Source organism: Rhipicephalus microplus, chromosome 10, assembly GCF_043290135.1.
Source record: "Rhipicephalus microplus isolate Deutch F79 chromosome 10, USDA_Rmic, whole genome shotgun sequence".
In the NCBI taxonomy this organism is placed as follows: Eukaryota; Metazoa; Arthropoda; class Arachnida; order Ixodida; family Ixodidae; genus Rhipicephalus; species Rhipicephalus microplus.
This window is the reverse complement of record NC_134709.1, coordinates 10,913,164-10,937,538: the sequence shown is the minus strand read 5'-3', so window position 1 is coordinate 10,937,538 and position 24,375 is coordinate 10,913,164. Positions and strand designations below refer to the sequence as shown.

The 24,375-nt window shown below is 48.7% G+C and overlaps 1 protein-coding gene and 1 pseudogene across 1 annotated transcript in view; one reads left to right on the top strand and one right to left on the bottom strand.

Moving 5' to 3' along the window:
• Positions 1 to 24,375, bottom strand: part of LOC119181881 (metalloprotease TIKI2) — a 130,194-nt gene that overhangs the window by 45,486 nt on the left and 60,333 nt on the right. The window contains exons 3-4 of the mRNA XM_037433122.2: positions 7,457 to 7,725; positions 5,276 to 5,570 (exon numbers count right to left, since the gene is read on the bottom strand). Of these exons, the coding sequence (XP_037289019.2) occupies positions 5,276 to 5,570; positions 7,457 to 7,725 (564 nt within the window). The remainder of the gene's footprint in view (positions 1 to 5,275; positions 5,571 to 7,456; positions 7,726 to 24,375) is intronic.
• The window catches only part of LOC119180627 (uncharacterized), a 118,595-nt pseudogene that overhangs the window by 38,404 nt on the left and 55,816 nt on the right, over positions 1 to 24,375 (top strand).

The window sequence follows — 24,375 nt, the reverse complement described above, 5'->3', positions numbered from 1 at the left end:
CATCACCCATGAAGTGGACGTCAGTGGATGACCGCCGCTGTGAATTAGTTGGCGAAGCATCGGACGGGTTATTCGAAGACCGCAGGTTCGACCCCAGCCGGCGGCAAGTCACCTTTTCGTCCACTTTCCATTTCTTCACACTTACATTACAATACTAATTACACCCCTCATATTTTCCGTGGCATTGTTGTAAGTTAGTCCTCATTAACGTTGTGTCTATGACAAAAAAAAAACGAGCCCGTAAGTTTCCATTTCCATCTTTATGCCAAACGTAGTGACCTAACCAGGTTGCAGCTCGTTTGCTACAGACGGAGAAAGAGAAAAGGTGAATGAGATGCAACGAAGGAACAAACGATGCGCGCATAGGTGTTCTTTCCGTGTATGCATATTTCGTTGGGGTCAACGCAGAGTGAACTTATTTCAAAGTGCAACTCGTCACGTGGGTTTAAAGTTCTACTTTGAAGCGTTCATGGCGCAACCGATATGACGGTCGCAGCACTCTGTTTGCAGCATTTGACTATGGTTTCTTGGAAGGTAAACATGTTTGGGAGGTACCGGATGTCTCCACGGAAAACTATGCAAAACCAGAAATAACGTTGGGCGAAATAACGTATACCCTACGACGGTTGGTCAGCGAGAATTCTCCGCGCGCTGTCGGCCAAATGATTTGTCGCGGCAGTTTACTAATTACCTCGATAAATCTTCCGACAAACTGCACCCTCCATTCATGGTGTGCCAACTCGCGCTATCCCCGAAAAAAAAAATTAGTGTGACGCGATTACGGAGGAACATCAGCTAAAAGGCAATCATTTCCACCTCGGTGTCTGCGTATAGTTTTTTTTTTTTTGAACGTGACCTCATTACCACGCGTCGTGCCTCGATGAGCTGCGATGAGCGACGACGACGCGACAGGTGGAGACTCGAAGCGCACCGTCTAACGAGTGCCTCGATGCGCTCGTTCGCCTCTGCTCCGTTTGGGGGCGCGCGCGTCGAGGCACTCTCAAGGTCCCTAGACATCTAGGGACGTTAGGCACTCTCTACGCCGTCTCCGCTCGCTCGTGCAACGCGCCATCGCGCTAGCGGGCGCTAACTAATCCGGCTACCACGACTCCTCGGCGAAAGGAGCGCACAAACTCTCTCTCTCTCTGCTAATCCACGACGAGATCGTCTGGGAGGCGTCGCGGTGCCAGCTACTGCAAACAAGTGACGTCCTGCGGAGATTTATTCTACGCCTTGAATCGCATCGGCATGCATTGAGCGTAGCACCTACCTAGACGAGGTTGTTGTGAGAGCGTAAGCGCTGCTTACGTTAGCCCCCCCCCCCCCCCCCTTCCAATCCGTGTACTGCATGTTTTCCTTGCGTTTTCTTTTTTTTGCGACCTGTCCCTGGCCAGTCACTTGCAGTCGCTTTGCGCGCTGATTTTGCCGTTTTTTGTTTTTGTTTTTTGCGCGTCCGAGCTTGGACGTCCGGACAGAGACTCGGCGAGCACCTTCGAACGCTCGTTAGCCGGATTTCGCCAGACAGCCCGTCAGTCTCGGTTTGTTCCGCGCTCTGTCCGTGCCCCTTGGGAGGTTTTCCAGTTCTTCTTTTCCCACTTACTTCTCCCACCAATTTCCGTTAATTTGTTGTTGCTGCTTCGTTTACGTTGCATAATTGTTTACAGATCGAGTCTATACGTATAGCTTTCAGATGAACGTGAGTGCTGGTGTCATTGCCTTTCGTTGCCCGTGTCTTAATATGTTCTTAGCTTTTTAATGGTTTACATGTCATTTATTCAAATCAAGAATAACAGATTGACGTGGGCAGGGCACGTAGCGCAAAGGCGTGGTCAGCCCCTAATCATTAAGACTATCAGACTGGATTCCAAGAGAAGGCAAGCACTTGAGGGGCAGATCATAAGGCACATTAAATTAAAAAAGGTTTGCGGGGATTACGCGGTTTCATAAAGCACAGGACCGGGCTATTTGGGGGGAAAAGAGGTTGATCCCTCTGATACAAGAATGGATATCCTACACGAAACTGAAACGTGTCTTCACACAAGCAGTTGAGTATTTACTACACATTGATATATTGCCACATTGAATATGCAGCACGAAGAGAACAACGAAGAACACGCGCAGCGAGTGAAGAAGACGAGGTTCTCTTCCGATCAGTTTGCCAGTATTCTAATACAATTAAAGTGAGTTCCCTGGATTCGACTGCTGCTGTTTCTGCATTGTGACAATATAATGTCTATTGGAGTTAAGTGGTTACAGCACCCTTAGATGTTGATGCACCCATGTTGATACCTGGTGGCACCTCTTCTTCACCACGACAGTCAACGACTCGCGACAGGCGTACACTTTCCGCAGACGCTGCACGCACCGCAGCATCGCGCAAATCACACTCCAACCACAGCGTTCGCGAACCGTGCAAGCGAAACCTAACTAGTTTTAACTCAATCGCTTTTCGATTCGCGGTCTGCTGCGGCGAAGGAGCGTGATTTGCGGGTCTGCTATTATGTGACTATGTAGAGAAAAAAGAAGAGAAAAGTGCCGCCCGCAACTGTCTATCATTACGATGACACCTCAACAGGTCGGCACGGGGATGGGTAGTGGAATTAAAGGGTATAGGTAAGAGAAGAATGAGAAAGAAGTAATAATAAAAAAAAGCTATCGACTCTGTCTGCACAGCGCGTGTCCGAACAATAGCAAGCCACAAACTGTCCGGAAAGGCCGCCAAGAAGATTTGGAGAGGAAAACCTCGCCGAGTAGGAGTAGCTGTGACGGGCGTCAGTTGTATGAAAAGCGACCGTCCTGTGGATATGTGCTCAGCAGACAGCGTCATGTTGGAGAGCAGCGTCCTGCTGATAGGACATTTCGGTGAAGATAAGGTCATTTCGGTCCTGCATCGGTGTCTGTGTGAGTTGGGTCGCAATGCACCCAACTTCACGAACGCGAGAGACAGAATACTCAGTTTGTGCCGTGAAAGCGCGAAGGCCTCCCACTCCCCCCTGGCATGTCCATCGCTGCACCGAACTCACTTCACCCATCGGCGCCGTTGTATTTCATCGGCGCACAATGCAACATTCCCGTAGTCGGTACCATCGCACTCGTATAACTATAGATGGCGGAGATACACCATTGCTGCATATCGAAGCTGCACTACACTGTACGCGCAAGCGCAACGCGAAAGGCGAAGCACTTAACTGCATCGTCACCGAGTCAAATCAGCGCGTATACGTCGCAATTACAGACTACATTTGTGGCCTGCGAAATCAGCCTCAGAAACCTTGTCGGAGCTGATTGCGGAGGCAACGCTACACTTTGTTTTAAGTAGAAACAACGCCACCCAGGCGTCTCTGGTAGGCTCTGATGCCGTTGCGTCCGTTCGAACGCTGGCATCGACACGCCAAAGGGCTGACACTACCGCAGCGTTCTCTATCGGTGTTAGTTAGTGTCACAATGCAGCAGTGTTCTCCGCTCTTGGGCCGCGACACCGTCCCGACAAACAAAGAGCGCGGGTACACAGCAAAGGAGTGTAAGACATATTGTCACGTAATATAAGAGGGGGGAACACACACACAATGATTTATTAAGGGCTAACTTGTGCCTAGAAAAGTATAGCTATGAGACAAAGAAGAGTCTGCTAAAAGCGTTCCGCCTACGTGTCCCTTTCTGATCAGCCACCAGGTCAGTCTCCCCGGCTCGTGCACGACAGGCATGCGCTGCCCTGCGCCAAGATGCGCGAGGCACTGTAGACGCCCTCATAGCGTCTCGTTGGTTCTCTTCGTAAAATGATTAGTAGGAGCAATTTCTGCGGCCATATAAGGCACACCCGAAGAGTACACGTCGAAAATGCACCGACCGCTCAGTTGGCTATAAGCGCGCACTTCCTATTGTCGTAGGTTTGATTGCCGGGTCTCCGAAATTGCGAAGTTTTTTTTTCTTTCGGTTCATTGCTTGCATGCTGATCATGTAAATTTTAACGATGTCTTATCCATGACAGAAACACGTCACTGAAGTCTTGATGGACCCGGCATAAAGCACTTTGGTGTTAACTTAGAGGTATTTGCCTCGCAGTGCACGTAGTCAGAATGATGATAATGATGATGATTATGATAATGATGATGATAATGATGTATATCAGTCTATTTGTTGCAGTTGGACAACGCTGAAGACGCTCGGTGATGCGCCTCCTGTTCATCACCCGAAAGTTTCAGCGCCGCGGATTTCTATAGCTGCTCAGACCCCAAGCTCTTGCGCTCTTTTGTTCTCTTTCTTCAGTTCGTCAGTCACCCACAAGAGTGGAAGCTTGGGCTAGTTGGTGCGTATTCATATTTGCAAGGTGTTTCAGCGCGCGAACAAAGGAAAAAAAGGACAGGGTAGACAGAATCTTCCTTTTTAGACGTATAAATTCTTGCCACTCTGCGAAATAAATTTAGTTGGAAGTCAGCGCTCTTTCTGTCTACCCTGTCCTTTTTTTCCTTTGTTCGCGCGCTGAAACACCTTGCAAATATGAGTCAGTCACCCGCGAGGAAGTTAAAAAAAAAAAAACGAGCTTGGGTTCGCAAGCCGTTAGCGGTCTCCGGCATCAAAAAATCTCTCTTAGACGACTAATTCAGCTCCACCCACGACGCTATAGTCACGAGACCTTACTGTAGGTATCAGACGGGGCACACCCTTCGGACGCGTTGACGACCACCAGAAGCCGACGCGCAGCAATCGAAGAGCACGAAGAAAGTGGAGAGCCGTGTTCTCACCCATAGGGTTTCTCAATATTAACTAGAGGGCACTCTGGCGCTGCGATCGTTCAGCGACCATGGGAATGATGGGTAGTACACACATTTGCCTATAGTCTTCGTACTTGCGGGTGGCGAATCGTATACTTGCGGCTTCGTTTATTGCTGTGTTTCGGTTTTGTCACGAAAGAAAGATTGAATGCTTTCAAACTTCGTGAGCCAGTTTGGAAAGTAAGTCTAAAAAAAATAAAATGGTGAAGCGCAACCGCTAAACATCTGCTAATACGTGTTTCGCAAGAAAACGGCTCCAAGCCACAGGAACACACGCGTAGCCAAAGGCAGGCCATAAGTACGAATATTAGACAAATGTGCGTACTACCCATCATTCCCATGCTCGCTGAAGTGTGGTACTTTGAGTGTTCTCTAGATGGACGCACGGACGGACGCACGGACGGACAGACAGACTGGCAGACAGACGGACAGGTAGACGAACAGGTAGCTCCCATAGACACTGGCGCCAGAGTTCCCTCTAGTAAGTATTGTGGGAAACTCACCTGGCTGCCGTTGAGTCCGTTGATGGGCAGGCACTGCTCGTGCACCTGCTCGACGGCGCCGGTGCGCTTGTCCAGGTGCTGCGCCGCCTGCGCCAGGAACAGGTCGAGCACGGGCACGCCACGCGAGCGCACGCCTTCCTCGGTGAGCGAGTCGACCATGAGGAGCACCCAGATGGGCCGCTTGCGCTCCCAGTCGCCCGTGATGGCGTGGAACAGGTAGTCGGCGTACAGGCCGCGGCCGCGCTGGTCGGCCGTCATCCACGCCGACATCTTGGCGCGCACGTAGTCCAAGTGCCTGCGCCGGTGCCGTGGGAAAGAATATTCCTTAACTGCCATCTCGGAGTACTTCGAGAAGGCGCGCACGAAAAGAACGTAACAGAGACCGCTGATATACAATTTGAATACAGTGATAATCCGCTGGCCAGCGAAGCCAGGGCTGCTGGGCAGCTATGGGAGCCCATATTTAATTACTATTTTACGCGCTTGTTATCATTAAAACAACCTCATTTATACCAAAACGCCTTTAACATTTCCGCTCTGTTAGCTACATTTTGTGCATGCGAAGCACCCATTCGATGTTGGATTTCCTAAGCGCGTACGAATTTCTTGAAGTCGGTCAGCTTAGTGGGGATTTAAACGCTGTAGTGTGACTTATGACGCTATAGTGACGTATAACGTGCGCGTGGCTACATCACGAAACAATGTGGTTTCGTCATCTGAACATGAGCTGCATTACAAGATAGAAAAAGAAGTTGTTCTGTTAGCCATAGTGTAAAATGGCGGAGTGTCTGCCTCCAGTGCGGGAAGCACTCGGGTCGGTACCCCCACTCCCCGGTTCTTGTGAAGATGAGAGAGGTTCCCCGTTCTACCTTTTTTTTTTTCTCTCGTCCATCCTTCAAACCTCCCACTCTTACGACACTGCGACTTGTTTGCTCACGGTGACAATACTTGGGCGAAAACTTAGGGACTCGGAAGGACAGCTACAGAAGGACGGGAGTTCATTGTCAAAATGCCGACTCGCAGTGTTGCCTCTTTAATGAGTTCCAAGCAGAGGCGTAATCGGAACTTTTTTTTTTTTTGGAGGGGGAAGGGGGAGGAGACGCAACCAGTCTCCGGTCACCTTTTATGTGCGTTCTTGCGTGCGTCTATGTGTGCGTGCGTAGACACATGCAGAATGGGGGGGAGGGGGGAATCAGAAAGGCGTCGTCACTTAATAAAAGCATGCACTACGCAATGAGAAACAAAAGGGTGTTTCTGTTTCAGCTCCACTAACTTGAAACTTGTGGAGCGGCGATGCATGCAGTCCGCCCGTGCTTCCCAGAGCAATGTCTTTACTCTTCGCTTTACTCGCTACCACGGTCCACTAACGCATCATCCCTTTGCGGATACGTGTCAAAAAGTGGTGTTTCGAATAAACGACTTCACCGTATCGGTGCACGCTCGTGTCTCTGGGTTCAGATAAAAAACTAGAGTGCTTCGGTAAATTTCGTCGGGCATTGCGACACCGCTGCCAAGCCAAACAATGTTTCAGGCAGTAACCACGAACCTTTTATTCATAGTACGCATATAGGTAATGAACTAGAGGCGAATAGTGGGATTTACCCAATTTTTGTGGCGTGTATTCGTTTATGATGGACCGCGACGACGAAACGAAACGCCGACAAGGACCCCAAGGCGTGTCTTTCCTAATAATGGAAGGACTTGAACTGCTCACTCCCCGTGGTTACGCCAGTCGTTGCAAGTGGTAACATATAGTCGCGCCCGATATGAGTTGCAACACGCTGACTGTGGAGACTCTTAACTTGAACAATGACACTGAGAAATGTTGCGTTGGTTCGGAAAGTAGCGCTAACTGAGAGAGTTTAATTCACCAATCTTTGCAAGTGTTGATTCGCAGTGTTGGCACCATATCGAACCAGGACAGCTCGTTGCAACTCACATTGCGGGCGACTCTACGGTCGCTCCTGATTCCAATGGATGGTAGCGCAGACTAAGGAGATGGAGAAAAGAAAGCACATTCAAGAGAACACCTTCTTTTGTCCATGTCCTAAGTCTGCGCTACGATCCATTATCTCGCTGCTACCATACCAACAAGCCCAAATCGCCACCCCCGTCGACTCCTAACCCCAAGCCACTGTCGGTGAAATAAAATTAGACGGAACTATAGAGCAGGCGTATTACCTCCGCAACCTCAAGAGCAGGTCGGCGGGCAGGATGTCGGCCAGAGAGCGTCCCTCGGGCAGCAGCTGGCAGTTGGCGAGTGCCGCCAGGGTGCCAGGGTCCAGCAGGTCCAGCTCGAAGACGACGCGGTCGGCGTTGGCGAACGCCCGCTTGGCGTTTTCCGGCACGTGTTCCCACACTCGGGTGTACGGCACGTGGATGGTGCCGAAAAAGTACGACGGCGGTTCGCTGCGCGTCGACCACAAGAAGGATCGCACGCCGCTGCCAGTCTGCGTCGGGGAAAAAAAAAAGAAAATTAATGCCAGCATGTTAGTGGTGTCTTATAAATAAATGTCCACGCATATAGCTTTTCTCCACGCGATAGCATATCTCAACACACACCAACTTGGTGATTTGTGGTCAGCGGTGTCCTGAAATACCGCATTCCCCCGCAATTTCCGGAGGAAGAGGGGGGCCTTCTTGAAATCGCTGTGTATGCCAAGGCTGAAAAATTAAGGGGGGGGGGGGGGTGGCACGGGCAGTGGTGTGCCTTTTTCTGACTACGCCACTGGCGCCCCCCCCCCTCCCCGTGAGTCACAGCGCCCCCCTCCATAATATGTATATGTATGAGGCTGACCATGCACCCCCCCCCCCCGTTTCTTAGATAACCAGGGGATGTGTTCGCCTCCCCCCCCCCCGCACCTCCCTGCGCACGCTCGTATATTACTGGCGTTAATCACACGACATATTCGTTTCATCAAGCGTTGAGAAATCTTGGAGACCGCGCTGCAAAACCACGTGAGGTACGAAAGCTGAGGTGCCTCCGATCTTGGAGGCAGTGCTAAATCGCGTTAGCTGCAGGAAACTATGAGAAAGGAAGGGGTTTGGATCAATACAATCGACTAAGAAGAATAAACAACGTGGCTTTAGCATTCTCGTTGTCTTAGGCAACTATAGAAGGCAACCTGCGATGTTTTGACCTTCAACACGGTTGTGTTTCAAAAGGACTTGTTTATGGGCTAGTTGGTGCATACTTGGTGCAGAAGACTGAGGCGCAAAAAACATATCGTGAAGCAGGAAGAGCAGAAGAGAAGAACAGCGCCGAAGACGGAATGGCGCTGTTCTGTCTTCTCTCCTGCTCTTCCTGCTTCACGATATGTTTTTTTGCGCCTCAGACTTCTGCACCAAGGTTATGTTTCATTTGTGGCAGAAAGATGTGAACATTTCGATGTTGCGTGCCAGATTTGGCTCCAGTGGGCCTTAGAAAGCACGATTGCCGAAACTCTTTGAGTGCGCCTAAATAAAATTGGATGCGCCGCCTTTTTTTTTTTCTTTTTTTTCCACACCATTACATACCAATAGTCTCTGTCCCCGCACTTCACTGATCACAAGGTTCTCGCACAATGTAGCAACGGCAGCAGAAACACCGAAGAGCCGGGGAGCGTGACATTTGCCCATCGGCATCGTGGAGGGAGCGCGGCCACGCAATTAAATGACCGGCTAATTTCACCACGCCCGGCTTTCTCCTTCACCCATCGCTACTATTGTAATTTAGGAATACTTCCCCCCCACCCCTACACTCCAAGCAACCGCCCACTCATCTCTCGCATCACAGGCAACCGCTCTCTGGTCTACGGTGAAGAAATAACGGGAGCTGAGCCGAACAACACTCACAAAGAAGAACTAACAACACGAGAGGAGCAGAAAAAGTTACTTTTTTTCGGCCGCTTTAATGAATTACTCGTAGAAAATGTCGATTATAAGAGCGCGAGGTCGTGCAAACGGCTTTTTAAAGCGCTCGTTAGCGTCGCATCATTAACTCGACGCCATTTGTTCCGCCGCCTCTTCGTCCTCCTCTTCCCTGACTTCATTAATGTCGGAGCCGCCGTACGCTGCCCGACCTTCTATTTTTTTGTAAGTGTTTTTTTTTCGCGCTGACGCGCTGTATTTGTTTCAGTTCGAACTCTGCACTGACTCTGTCACTCTGATGGCCCGGGCGCGCAGTCGAAATTGTTTTTCATTTTTATCTTATTTTAAAATCTCGTGAGCTTTCGCGCATGCCCACACATGGAGTGGATTGTGGAAAAAAACAACCATGAATACGTCATTGTTTTTGTTTTTTTGGAAGGTCTGTAGGAGATTGGAGTGGGTGTCGACGCTGCTATTCGACAGAATGCGTACGTTTCCTTGTTTCATCCAAATTAAAGAAAACTTGTACAATGTATCCTAAATAAGTGTGGCACAAACGAAAACTAATGTTTAAGTACATTTGTGTCCCTGCAGAATGAACGACGATTTGTATTGCAAACTATATGTGCTCTCGCCTGCACGTTTAAGTGATGCACGATCCCAATACAGCTCAAATTCCTGCACGCACGCCCACAATACGGCACAAAAGTTTACGTATATGTCTTCAATGAGTAGTACGCATTTCAGGTTATGGAAATGACGAGTTGTACACATTTATTAATGCGTGAGGCTTTACGTCCCAATTGATTGATTGATTTGTGGGGTTTAACGTCCTAAAACCACCATATGATTTTGAGAGACGCCGTAGTGGAGGGCTCCGGAAATTTCGACCACTTGCGGTTTTTTAACGTGCTCCCAAATCTGAGCACACGGGCCTACAACATTTCCGCCTCCATCGGAAATGCATGCAGCCGCCGCAGCCGGGATTGGATCCCGCGACCTGCGGGTCAGCAACCAAGTACCTGAGCCACTAAACCACCGCGGCGGTGAACCGTTAAATATATGCTTATCGAAGATAGCCAGTGCCGGCCTCGAAGTTAGCGTACGAGCCGAAGTCGTGCTGATAGTATGCGTACTGACGAAAAGCAGAATGAAAGAACGCCGTTTGGTTAACCCCAACATGTTCCTATTTAATTGGAGCTTGACTGTCCTTGCAAGCAAACTTTCAATTACTTTCCACTGTTCGTGGCATCCAGCGGCCGCTGCTTCTGCGATTACCTGCATGCTCTTCTCTCTCCTGCACACGTCGTGGCGGGAGTGATAGCTTATTCCATTCCTTTCACTTCACGGCTGACGTCACTCTCTTTTCTCGGTTGACCGACCCCTCTCGCGGCCTGTCGAGACCCGCGCTTCAGCCCCGGTCGTCTACAGCTCCGGAAATGCCGCGGAGAGACGAAAACGGAGTCCTCGGGGTGAGCCATCTCTCGTGAGGTGCTCTCCGCGCGCGCGAGCAGCTTCGATAAATCTGGAACTGTACCCAATCTGCGTGGTGCGTATACGTCTTCGTAGGGAAGATTCTGTCCCCGCCTTTCCGTCTCAACACGACCCCTTGTCGGCGGGGTCCTAGGGACTATTCATAGTCGCCATATAACGATGGGGCAGGGATCATCGAACACGACATGTGCCACTTCCCGGCTGCGTCCCGGTGTCCAACGCCCTCCCACACATCTTGCTGAGGAGTGATGAGACGGGGGCAGCTCGTGCAGATGCTGGCATGGTGAAACCTTGGAAATCTTCACTCTCCACCCTCGGCGTTTCACAGCTCCGGAAATCTGCGAGTGTGTCTCTGAGATACTTCCGATGAACAGCCGCTCGTATTCCTTCCATTCTGCCTTTATTATTGGGTCAAATGTATTCGGCGAGCGTTCGATTTTTCTAGAAAGTGGCGATTTGGACAAGATTCATATGCATAGAGGAAAAAGTTCATGCTAGGTTATAGAAAGATAAACAGTGTTTAGTGTGTTCTTCGCGCCCTTTTTCCTTGATCGCGTCGTCCAGTGGAAGTTTATACATTCAATTTTTTTTAATGTTCCCTCCTGTCATTTCTCTGCTGAATCTCCCTTCCTTGGTCCTGGTCGCTTTCCATTTCACTCTTCCTATCTCTCTCTCAGCACCATGTGCCACACCTTGTGAATTGCAGAAAAATTAGGTTGATGAAAGCTGCCCGCTCATTACAAAGGACTCAGCTGAAATATATAAATGCCATCATCATCATCATCATCATTATCAGCAGCAGCAGCAGCAGCCACGCCGTCAACTACGTGGGCAGCTATGTAGGTGCGCATATTTTCTTACAGACGCCCAGTATAGATACTTCTATACTTCGCGAGAAATGGTGAAATATGGCGTAGAGTGCCCTTCGAAACTTTACTTGCAGCAGGCGCCCTAGAAGAGCTTAGAACGACCACTATCTCGATAGGTGTTACCTTAATGGACAGCAAGGGAGCAGAGTGGGAAGGGAAAAACCGAGTGTAAAGAACATCTTAGTCGAAATCAAGAATAAAAAGTGTACATGGGCAGGGCATGCAGTGTGTGGTTCGTATCTTGATAGCACAGACGTTCTTTTTCTCGTGGCACGGTTTATTGATTGATTGATATGTGGGGTTTAACGTCCCGAAACCACCATATGATTATGAGAGACACCGTAGTGGAGGCCTCCGGAAATTTTGACCACCTGGGGATCTTTAACGTGCACCCAAATCTGAGATCACGGGCCTACAACATTTCCGCCTCCATCGCAAACGCAGCCGCCGCAGCCGGGATTCGATCCCGCGACCTGCGGGGCAGCAGCCGAGTACCTTAGCCACTAGACCACTGCAGCAGGGCATGACACGGTTTAAATATCCACCGAGAAGCAACGTATGACAATGAAATGAGAAATCGATTGGAACAGGACCCGATTACTGTATCGTTTTTCACTCGTGAAGGCGAAGCATATTGGGCCCGGAAACACGGGGCGAGAGTCGCTATTTGTTTAGGAGGAGGCAACCCATTCATCTGAAGTGGGAGGCCGGGCAGGAATATGTGGTCCAGTCTCATTATGGGCTTTGTAGTCAATGGCAAAAAAAAAAAAATTCCGCCATATCCACGAAGTGAATGATGATGAGTGGGCGAAGCTCCGGAGGTAAACCTGGTAAACCATGAATCCTCTGTACATTTTGCCCACTCGATTTTATTACATCGCTCCCCCTAGCGTACGTCGCCGCACTAAATCGAACGATTGCCTTCAACCAATGACACGCGCCATATGTGACATCATTCCTATTTTATAAGATCTCGCGTCTTTCATCAACTACAAGTACCGCTTTCTAGTTTATAACATCTTGCATCTTTTCATCATCAGCTACAAGTACCACCACCTAGTAAACACTACAAGAACTAAACGAGAGGTAGCTACATACAGGAGACGGTACCGCCATCTAGTGAACACTGCAAGAACTAAACTAGAGGTGGCTACATACAGGGGACGGTACCGCCATCTAGTGAACACTGCAAGAACTAAACTAGAGGTGGCTACATACAGGCTACAAGGGACGCACAGCCCACGCCCTAAGGAGCTTCGCCCCTAAAAAATCGGGTGGGGCAGGGCGGAGGGGGGGGGGGCGCATTGGTCCGTTGAGCCACCCTCTGGCTATGCTACTGGCCTGAACCACTACGTACCGATAGAGTGGCTTCTTTCTCGTGTGGCAGCTTGGGCTGGTTGGTATGACATAACGATAGTTATAGCGCGAGAACAGAACGACGACACACAGAGACAAGAAGGACTTCGTGTCCCTGTCTCGGAGTCGTCGTTCTGTTCTCGTTCTTTATCGTCTTCACTACCATTCTTTCAGAAGCTACTTTCTCTTCATCACTACTTTCATAAAACACGTGGACGATATCAACACTCGCCATTGAGCCTTATCAAGATTTCGCGCTTGCTGCACACTGTTATCTCTGCTTGCGAAAACGCACCAGACGAAGTGAAATCAGTTAATAACGCGCGATAGTCACGCGACCCAAGGCAAAACAGGCGTGCGACTGCATGACAGAGCAGAGAATGGGAGACTATTCGCAGCTCGTGTCCCTCGTGTACGAACCGATCGGGAGCTTATTTCCTCGTGACGTCACGCGAGATGACTGCTGGCGTCACAAATTGTGCCGAAAAGATTGGAAGCGCCAGCAGCGAATAACGCGCTCAAAGATTTCCTCCAAGTTTTTTAAACAGAAGTGTTGTTTACGAAATCGGAGCGCGCTTAGACCATGCTTTGAGCTATCCTTCGGGAAACGGCCCAGGCTATCCTCGTTCGCAGTTCCTTGTGGGCATGCGCCATAGAAATGGAACATGCCGCACAATTCGCCACAGTACCAATAAAAATGAAGACGTCGGCGAGCAAAAAGCCTGTGCCCCTCGGGGAGAGAAATAAATAAATAAATTTGGTTAGAAGAGCAAGAGCAAAAAAAAAAAAAAGAAAGAAATTGGGCATGGCTTTGCTAGTACCATGGTCCTTCGGTACTTGTAGTACCGATGAAGAACACGCCCACCACCTATACCGATGTATAATACCACCTGCTGTGCCGTTTAATCAACCTTCCCGACGTCACTGACGCCGCTTCAGTTCTGTTGTGTAGGTTTCGTTTATCGGATGTACTTTCTGTAGATTCTGTCGCCCTGATTAGCCTTGATGCCATCCCGTACGTGAGTGCCAAACTTCGGTCTGCAATGTGCCACAAGTGCATGTGTATAAATCAGCAACGCCCTCCAGCTGCGACTGCGTGTCTCCCTCGACACGTGGCCACAGCGTGCCTCAGCTCGCGGCGAGCGACACGCCAGAATGAATCGGCCGTCGGGCGTAACAAGCGAGTGCCAAGCGAGTACCGCCCACGCCTGGCCCGCGTAATTTCGTCACCAGGCGATCGGATTACCGCGATCCATTTGGCGAGGTCGCCTCCCGTTTCTCGGTTTTGTCGCTTGAGTAACGGTTTGTTTGTTCGCTTTTCACGGCGTCGGAGCCCGCGCATTAGACGCGTCTTCTGCGTTGATTGCAACTTTGTTGACAGACAAGGCGTGCAACGCAGTCGCGGATCGATCAACAAGATTAGCGCAACCTAGGGGATCGGAACATTGGGTGTTAAATCAGCTGCCTTTGTTTCGGTTTTTTTTTTCTCTTTTACGTATCTTCATTTTTATCATGATAATGAACGTTGTTCGAGCCGAGGAAATCTACCCCTTAAAACGATATAACAACGTTCCGCTCATGTTATAACAGTGAGTGATGAAAGTGTTTTAACTGCTTCTTTGTCTTTGAAATACTTGCTAGCCGTTTTAATAACATAAGTGATTTTATGTGCCAAAACCACGATGCGATTATGGAAGACGTCGTAGTGGACGGCTCCGAAAATTGACCATCTGGAGTTGTTTAACGTGCACAACACAAAAGCCTTGGAGAGCATGCAAAGAGGCAAAGCTGCTGGTGAAGATCGGGTAACATCTGATCTGCTGAAAGATGGAGGACAGATTGTGTTAGAAAAACTAGCCACCCTGTTTACGAGATGTCTCCTGACGGGAAGAGTACCAGAGTCTTGGAAGAACGCTAACATCATCTTAACACATGAGAAAGGAGATGATAAGGACTTGAAGAATTACAGGCCTATCAGCTTGCTCTCCGTAGTATACAAGCTATTAACAAAGATAATTGCTAACAGAGTAAAGAAAACATTAGAATTCAATCAACCAAAGGAACAAGTAGGATTTCGAACAGGCTACCCAACAATCGACCACATTAATACTATCAATCAGGCAATAGAGAAATGCTCAGAATATAGCCAACCACTATACAAAGCCTTCATAAATTACGAGAAGGCGTTTGATTCAGTAGAAATATCAGCAGTCATGCTGACACTGCGGAATCAGGGCGTAGATAAAGTATATATAAACATCCTGCAAGAAATATACGGGGGATCAACTGCTACCATAGTGCTTCATAAAGAAAGCAACAGAATGCAAATCAAGAAAGGTGTAAGGCAGGGGGACACAACCTCCCCAATGCTATTTACCGCGTGCTTACAGGAGGTTTTCAGAAGCCTAGAATTGGAACAATAAGGAATAAGAGTTAATAGAGAGTACATTAATAACCTGCGCTTCGCCGATGACATTGCATTGCTGAGTAACTCAGGGGATGAATTGCAACTCATGATTACGGAGTTAGACAAGGAGAGCAGAAAGGTGGGTCTTAAAATTAATCTGCAGAAAACGAAAGTAATGTACAACAACTTCGGAAGAGAGCAGCGCTTCGAGATAGGTAGTAGTCCACTTCAAGTTGTAAAAGACTATGTCTACTTAGGGCAGGTAATAACCGCGGAGCTGAACCACGAGGTTGAAGTAACTAGAAGAATAAGAATGGGATGGAGTTCATTTGGCAAACACTCTCAAATTATGACAGGCAGATTGGCACTATACCTCAAGAGGAAGGTATATAACAGCTGTATCTTGCCGGTACTTAGCTACGGAGAAGAAACCTGGAGACTTACAAAGAGGATTCAGCTTAAATTGAGGACGACGCAGCGAGCAATGGAAAGAAAAATGGTAGGTGTAACCTTAAGAGACAAGAAGAGAGCAGAGTGGATTAGGGAACAAACGGGGATTAAGGATATCATAGTTGAAATCAAGAAGAGGAAGTGGACATGGGCCGGGCATGTAGCGCGTAGACAGGATAACCGCTGGTCATTAAGGGTAACTAACTGGATTCCCAGAGAAGGCAAGCTGATTAGGGGGAGACAGAAGGTTAGGTGGGCAGACGAGATTAAGAAGTTTGCGGGTATAAATTGGCAGCAGCAAGCACACGACCGAGACAACTGACGGAACATGGAAGAGGCCTTTGTCCTGCAGTTGACGTAGTCAGGCTGATGATTATGATGATGATGATGATGATGATGATGACACAATACGATATACACGAGTCTGAAGCATTGCGCGTCTATCAAAATTCAGCCGCCGCCGTCGGTATCAATCCCGCTACTTGCTTGCCGTTTAAAAAAAGAGTGAGACAGTTGGAAACGAGGCACACGACCGTGCTTACAATGCCTCAAGCTTGTAGTGTCGAGAGACATTTTCGTTATTCACGGAGTGTACTGAGCAAATGCGTGATTTCACGTCCAGTGCTACAAGCACACGCTTATTATATTGCACTTGAGAGCGGCGTGCAGTGCCCGGTTCCTCTTTAGCGACCAGTCAGTAGCCTCTGCGCCATTTCAGTACTGTTTTTTTCGTGTTTACTTTTATCGTCACTACTACAACTGTAAAAATCACTTTGTAAATATTTTCTAATGTTCTAATCGGCAGCGATATCTGTAGATCGCCACTAGTGTGCACACTACACGACTCACTCGGACATGAGGTTGGCATATGAAAACATACTTCATGTTGTGGCCACTTACTTGACCGACATTGTGTGGTCATCATTTTGTTTGTGAAATATTGTGCATGTATATATAGTTAATATACTTTTGCTAAGACGCATCTATCGCGAATGATTACATACATAGTAATGGTAATTCGTGTTTTGGGTTCTTTAGGTGAAAGCCGTTATTGCGATGTGTAAAACTGTTGTACTTAATCCAACAAAACTGTCATATTGGATTTCAGCGGGGAATAGATTTTTAATCTTCAACGCACGTTCTCTTCTCGTCCTTTGACTGACGGATTAGATACCTCCAAGCCCGCGCTAATCACTGAAGTGGGCTTCTCCTCACACCATCTCTTGTTGTGGAAAAGCTAACTTTAGATAACGCCTTTCGAAAAAAACGACGCAGGATCGAGTGTTTATAGCCCGTCAAGGACGTCGCTAGACGTAACATCGTCAGTCTGAAGTAGCAGCTGCCAAGACGGCACCGCGGATTTCCCAGAGGTAACACGCGTGTTTTCCAAAATGCAACTTTGTTGAATAACCTGTTTATCTAGTAAAATAATTGAGCGTAAATTTAAAGCAGAAAAAAAGTGCTAAATTCCCACTTCGTTCCTTCATTCATAGCGAGGGTTTTGTTCTGACAGCTTTCAGGTAGTATGCGACGGCTAATTGGACAGCCACCTACTCGTAATATGATCACTTTCGGCGTGAGCCGACAAGCAGGATAGACAGCATTCCACTATCTCTGCATGCCATGGTTCAGCTGCACATATATACACTGTAAAGTGGACGGAAAGTGGGGGGGGGGGGGGGGTATGACCATTGCTGTAGATCAGGTGGCAGAGCATCGGACGCGTTTCTTGAAGGTCACAGGTTCGACCCGCGTCAGCGGCAATTCATCTTTTCGTCCACTTTAACTGCTACTAATAACATCTTTTATATTTTCCTTGGAATCGGTGTCTGTTAGTTAGGCCAAAATTACCCCGGAACTGCCCATTGGAAAGTGACCTTATATTCGTATCAATAGCAATGATAATAATAACAATATCTGGAGTGTAACGTCCTAAGACCATGATATCATTATTAGGGCCGCCGCACTAGAGGGCTCCGAATATGTTTACCATTTGTTGTTCATTAACATTGCACTGCCATCGCACAGTACCCGGGCCTCTGGCACTTCGCCTCCGTCGAGATGTGAACGCCGCAACTGTGATCGAACCCGAGACCTTCTGGTCGGCAGCCGAGGACTGTAACATATACGCTACCACGGTGGACACCGCAAGATTCCATGTTATTCTTTACTTGTGCGTAGAAATGGCGACACCTTTTTTTTTTTTGAGCGATGCGAGCTATACGTCCTAAAAGAAATTTATAAAGGACTTGTTTTCTTTGTTATGCACAACCTAATGAAATAAACAGACCACAGAGCCAAGTAATGTATAGGGACATTATTTGCATTCTTTAACTGTAGAGCGGTAGCTGATCTGTATGTAAATAAATTAAAGTTAGCAAAAAGACGGACTCGCCGCTAGTAGGAATCCAAGCCTACAACCTTCGGATAACGTGTACAGTGTTTTACCAATTTAGCTACCGCGGCGGTCTTGTCCCCGCCCACTTTATCGAGTATATCTGTGCATGCGAATCTGGCAGTGCCTGTCATTGCCGCTCGTTGCCATGACGGCGAGTGTGGAACACTGTTTTTTTTTTTTGCCAACTGGCGTCAAGTAGCACGTGATCTTTTTGCCGGGATGGAAGCTCGGCAATGATCCTTCGGGTACTGCCCAAAGGCATCGTAGCGCGAAATGATAAAGCGTATCGCGGGTAAACGCGCTTTTCAGCCGCACAGTGACGGATTGCACATCATCATCATCATCATCATCATCATCATCATCATCATCATCATCATCATCATCATCATCATCGTCGTCGTCGTCGTCGTCGTCATCATCATCATCATCATCAGCCTGACCACGTCCACTGCAGGACAAAGGCCTCTCCCTTGTTCCGCCAGTTAACCCGGTCCTGTGCTTGCTGCTGCCAATTTATACCCGCAAACTTCTTAATCTCCTCTGCCCACCTAACCTTCTGTCTCCCCCTAACCCGCTTCCCTTCTCTGGGAATCCAGTTAGTTACCCTTAATGACCAGCGGTTATCCTGTATACGCGCTACATGCCCGGCCCATGTCCATTTCCTCTTCTTTATTTCAACTATTGCACATACTTGGCAAGACTAGGAGTAGTTACAACGTAACTACTCGTAGTCTTGCGCTATGCAGATATTAAGCACGGATTGCACATACTTAAGCACAGAGCGCAGACTAACAACTATTTTATTTCCACGCGTTTTACTCGCATTTATACACAGCGGACAGACATCGCGGAAAACCCGAGGCAAAATAAAAAAAAGTAAAGCGCAAGAGAAATGATAGCGAAAGGTGGGCTAGTTGGTGGTGTCGTCTCTTCCTCTGTCCTTGTCTATATTTTTTTGCGCTGTTTTTACATCCCACGCAAGAAAAAGCGCAGGGCCGTAACTAGGGGGGAGGGAAGAAGGGGGGAATGTTGGGGGACCGGAGGTTAGACACTCCCCGATTTTTTTTTTTTTTTCATGCGGGTGGTGACTGAAACATTTGCACGCCTTCACAGCGACCACCAGTTGCTAAAGTTAGCCGTTCTGCACACAAACAACCCCCGAAAAAAATATTCCTGGATACGACAGCCCCGATAAAGTGTAAACAGGAGCAGAGCTAGTACCCGGAAGTAAACGGCTAAACTTGATGGTTACTTTAGGTTCCTTCTAACACATTACTGACGCGCCCATCAGAGGTAGCTCTTTCCAACTGATCGAATACCGAGGAGACGAGAGAGCAAGCACTGAGTGTTTCGCGGAAAGGCCGTCTGTTTCAACATTGTAGCTGCAGACTTCGCAGCTGCAGAATGGTGACTCTGGAATCCCGTCCGTAAGGAGATCGGAGGGGGTTGGGGTGGGGGTGGGGGCTCTTTTTCTCTGGTATTGGACGCAGTGCTCGCGCCTGGAATGCCGCCTTCTTCATCTCGTTAAGTGGTCCTCCGAGAGCCGCGCGTTAATAAAAACGGAAAAGGAGGCAGGCCAGCTGAAGCTCGCACTCTTCTCTCAAACCTTCGCGACCCACACGATACTCACTCCCCGAGTCCAGCCAGAGCCGGCTTCTGTCGTCCAAGACGGATCGGCGGCTTTGCTTTCCGTGTGTCCTCATCCTCCCCCATCACCCCCAGTAAGCATCCCTCTCCCCGCTCGCAAGGCTATTCCTGCTCTCAGCTTCCCTCCGCTTTTTTTTTTTTTTTACCGCGCAATTGAGACAACTAGCCGCGTCTTTCGGCTTGTACTCCGGCGCTTTCTTTCTTCGCGTTGCAGTTCAGTTGCCAAAATTAGAAAAATAAAAGAGAGAGAGAGAAAGAAAGTGTTTGGTCCTTTCATTTATTTGTGTTCAGCCGACTGGCATTCTCGATTTGAAGTGAAGAAAGACAGGCAAGCAAGCTAGAAGAAGAAGAAGAAAAACATACAGAGCAGCGTTTTTCTTGGCCGAAAACTCGGCCCTTGGTCAAGAAGAAGACTTCCAGACGTACAATGAGAACCAGGCAGCTAGGAGCGAGCGGGATTTGTTGCCCTGCGTTGAGGTACACGGATCGAATGGAGTGCGCACCATCGGAAAACAGAAATGCACTTGACCGTCATCGCACTGCTGCTGCGCAAAAGAAGCCCGAATCATCGGTAACCATGATGCGCGCAGCACGTGTCAATGACGCATCCGGGGGGTGGGAGGAGGAGGGAATGTGATGATGACATGTGGGGTTTAACGTCCCAAAATGATTGATTGATATGCGAGGTTTAACGTCCCAAAGCCACCATATGATAATGAGAGACGCCGTAGTGGAGGGCTCCGGAAATTTCGGCCACCTGGGGTTCTTTAACGTGCGCCTAAATCTGAGCACACGGGCCTACAGCATTTCCGCCTCCATCGGAAATGTAGCCGCCGCAGCCGGGATTCGATCCCGCGACCTGTGGGTCAGTAACCGAGTACCTTAGCTTCTAGACCACCGCGGCGGGCCAGAGAAAATGTTTCGTGTTCTCTCTGTCATTTTTCAATATATGCATGCACACGTATAATCGCGCGCACGAACGTGCACAAATGGTGGTTGAAGCATCCCTCTCCCAACCGAAGAAAGTTCTGGTTGCTACTCCCGCCACCCCCCGTCAGCGGCTCATTGAGGTATACCTAACGTGCTGCGCTGCTTAGCTAAATGACACGGATTCGATGCCTGGTCACGTTGGTGAACGCATTTGGATTGGGGCGAAATGCAGAAAGAATCACTCGTGTGCGTGTAGATTTACAATCACGATAACACTATTTAAGGTACTTTAATGAAAGATAACCCAAAGCCCACATGCTCGGGATTACTGATGAGGTAATCCTAGAGCGTGCCTCGTTATCACATTGGTTGTTAAAAATAACAAGAACGACGTCAACGATAGTTATTCAGATAGGGACAAAACCGAAGAGAACGACAGGGACAAGCTCTGCATCTGTCCGTCTCGTTCTCTGTGGTTTTGTGTCGGCCTAAAGATGTCACGTGATGTCGTCATTATTATTGATTGATATGTGGGGTTTAACATCGTCGTCATTATTATTATTATCCTCAATAATTTGACACTGCCATGTACAAAACTCAACAATCGTTCACGTTGAAGTGCCAAACGGTGATGGCGGCGAATCGGAAATATTTCGCCCTTCTCTCCATATTCCCTTCTATCGCGCAGAGCTGGCGGCTCAAAGCCACTGTATAGTCTCCTTCCTCCCGGCAAGCCGGTTCTGCCACCAGTGTTTCCATTCGAACTGTCGGCGCGGCTCTCTTTCTATGTTCTGACCCGCTCCGTTGCGACGTCCTGGGTGGCCAGCCACTCAACGGCGCCAGCGGCCTGTTCTTCGTCGCCGTTCTTACGGCGAAACGCCAGAGAGATGCAAACCTCGTAGCTGTTGTTCTTACTTTCTTTTTGCTTTTGTCTTCGCGCTTCTCTTTCGTGGAAGTGTCACCGTTCGTGTTGAGTTCACGTACCACGCTGTCAGACCCGATGCGCGCTTAAGCATACAGGTTTAACTTTCGGCGGAAAGCAGCGCAATACTTGAAGTGCCCCTAGACCACTCCGAGTTCAATGACTAGAGTGTTTTCTTTCTCGCCTTACCCCGCCGTGGTGGTCTAGTGGCTAGAAGGTACTCGGCTGCTGACCCACAGGTCGCGGGATCGAGTCCCGGCTGCGGCGGCTGCATTTTTTGATGGAGGCGAAAAATATCTAGGCCCGCGTACTCAGATTCGTGCGCACGTTAAAGAACACCAGGTGGTAGAAATTTCCGGAGCTCTCCACTATGGCGTCTCTCATAATCATATGTTGGTTTTGGGATGTTAAACCCCACATATCAATCAATCAATCAATCAATTAATCAATCAATCAATCAATTCTTTCTCGCGTTCAGGCCGTCGATGATTTCGCGTTTTTGGGCTGCGGGCTGTTACCCCTGCTTCAGCTTTCGGAAACGCCCAATATGAAGCCGAGTCGCCCAATCGGTTGACCGTGTGCGATAGTGATGTGAGACGAGTAGAACGCGTGGGAAACCGCATGTCGAAGCGGGGTGTAGGAGACAGGTTCACAACTGCTATCTCTCGTGTATGAAGCAATTAAAGAAGTTATTTCTCCATTACTTCACGCAATCAGCCTGCTATAGCGTCACGAATCGTACCGAAAACGCGAGAAACGCCAGGCGAGAATGACGCGCTCATTCTTTGTGCTTTCACAAGTTTGTTTAGGGGCGGAAGAACCAGGAAACTTGGCATTATTTTGTGGGTTCTTCGATAGTCTTTTATGGAAAACTTGAGCGCAGGAATTTTGGTCAGTTTGTCTGTCTGTCACACGAAACGATTCAGTGGCTCAGCGTAACTTTAAGCACTTGCTCAACGCCCAGACATCTTCAACTGGTGGATGCGTTCGTACTTGTGAGCATACTCGATCAAAAAGCAACTATATACTACGCATACCTGAGGCACAACATCAATACGTAAGTATTAGGTGGTGTGCTCTCTTACTAGAAAATACATATATTCATAATTCTAAAGAACCTAGTGTTTTAGGGGCGAAGCTCCTTATGGCGTGGCTTGTGCGTCCCTCGTAGTACGTAACCACCAGTGGCACATACCCGAAATAGCGGTCCTTACGATTTTGACCTCCAAGGTGGTTCCGGTGAGAGATTTCTTCTGTGCGTTGTTGAACAATAAAAGATAGTGCTCAATGCACATGTTAATGGCTGCTAAGGGGGAATGAGAAACAGGAGGATTCGGCCTTTAGGTAACGCGCATGCTGCGATCCCCATTAGCAGCTATTGGCATGTACATTGAGCACGATCTGACAAGAAAGGGTTGCTACGTTATACTCGATGGGTTTAACCTCCTTGGTTTTAGAAAGGTTTAGCGAGCGTTGGGCCGCATAGTCATGAATACAGTGAACTAGTATATACCATGAACTCGAGGTGGTTAAAGGTGGGAAGTAAACCCGAAGCGCAAGCCGTAAGAAAGTGTGCATGTGCCACCTCAAGTTTAGTCTTTGAAATGTCCGCTGGATGGCGGTGCTTCTATATGGAGAATATCTGATGACAAGATGCGAGATGGTGGTACTTGGAGTGCTGAATAGATGGACGAACGGACACACAGACGATGCATGGATGGACGCATGAACGGACGCAGGCGCGGATGCATGGACGAACGCAGGGACGGACGCACGGACGGACGCACGCACGGACGGGTGGATGGACGCATGGACGGTTACACAGACGTACGCAGGAACGGACGGAAGCAAGAACGAATGGACGGACGAATGCTTCGCCCCACTCCCCATCATTCATTCCGTGGACATGCTGCCATTTTTTTTTTTTGTTTTGGCTGCGCTGAAAATGCGACACAATGCACGAAAAAAGGCCGGCAGAAGTACTGTCTTTCGGAGTACGTTTGCAGCGAAGCACACAGGCACGTGGATAGTTTTTTTTTTTTCTCACTTTTGACGCCTGTACAGTTTTCCGATGGGCGACCGACAATGACAGTGTGTTCCCGGAGCACGCCGCATCTTTCGACACGATCCAATTCGACGCTCGTGTTTGCGCCCGCAGCCCCGCATTTGTTGAGCAAGCCTGCGCTGCGCTAGAGAGCTCTGGCCGAGCATATATACGCGTCCTGTTCCGTCTTCGTATACCGGCACTCGGCTTTCACCACGGCTTGGTTACGCAACGCACGCCGGGGTTCCGTCTTCGCCGTGTTTGTCGTGGCTCGCTGTATAGCAGCTAGTGGCCATCTATCACGCGCATCTCTCCCTGCAAGGGTATATTCCTCCCAAACAGACGCACGATCCGTCCAACCCGTGCGCTGGGCCGTTGGTCTGCTTTGCCTCTTCACTAAGGGCGTCCCGATGGTTGCTGAAGTCGTAGCTCGAGACAAACCGTAAGTGCGAACACTTGCGTCATTGAACTGTAACGTCCGTGATTTTAATTCGAAGTATACTAAGAGGGTTCAGCTTAAGTTGAGGACGACGCAGCGAGCGATGGAAGTGAAAATGAAAGGTACGTGTAACCCTAAACAGGAAGAGAGCAGAGTGTATCAGAGAAGTAACGGGTCTTAAGGACATCGTAGTATATATAAAGAAGAAGAAATGGACATGGGCCGGGCACGCAGCGTAACAGGATAGCCGTTGGTCATTAAGGGTAACTTATTCGACTTGACTTGAAGGCAAATG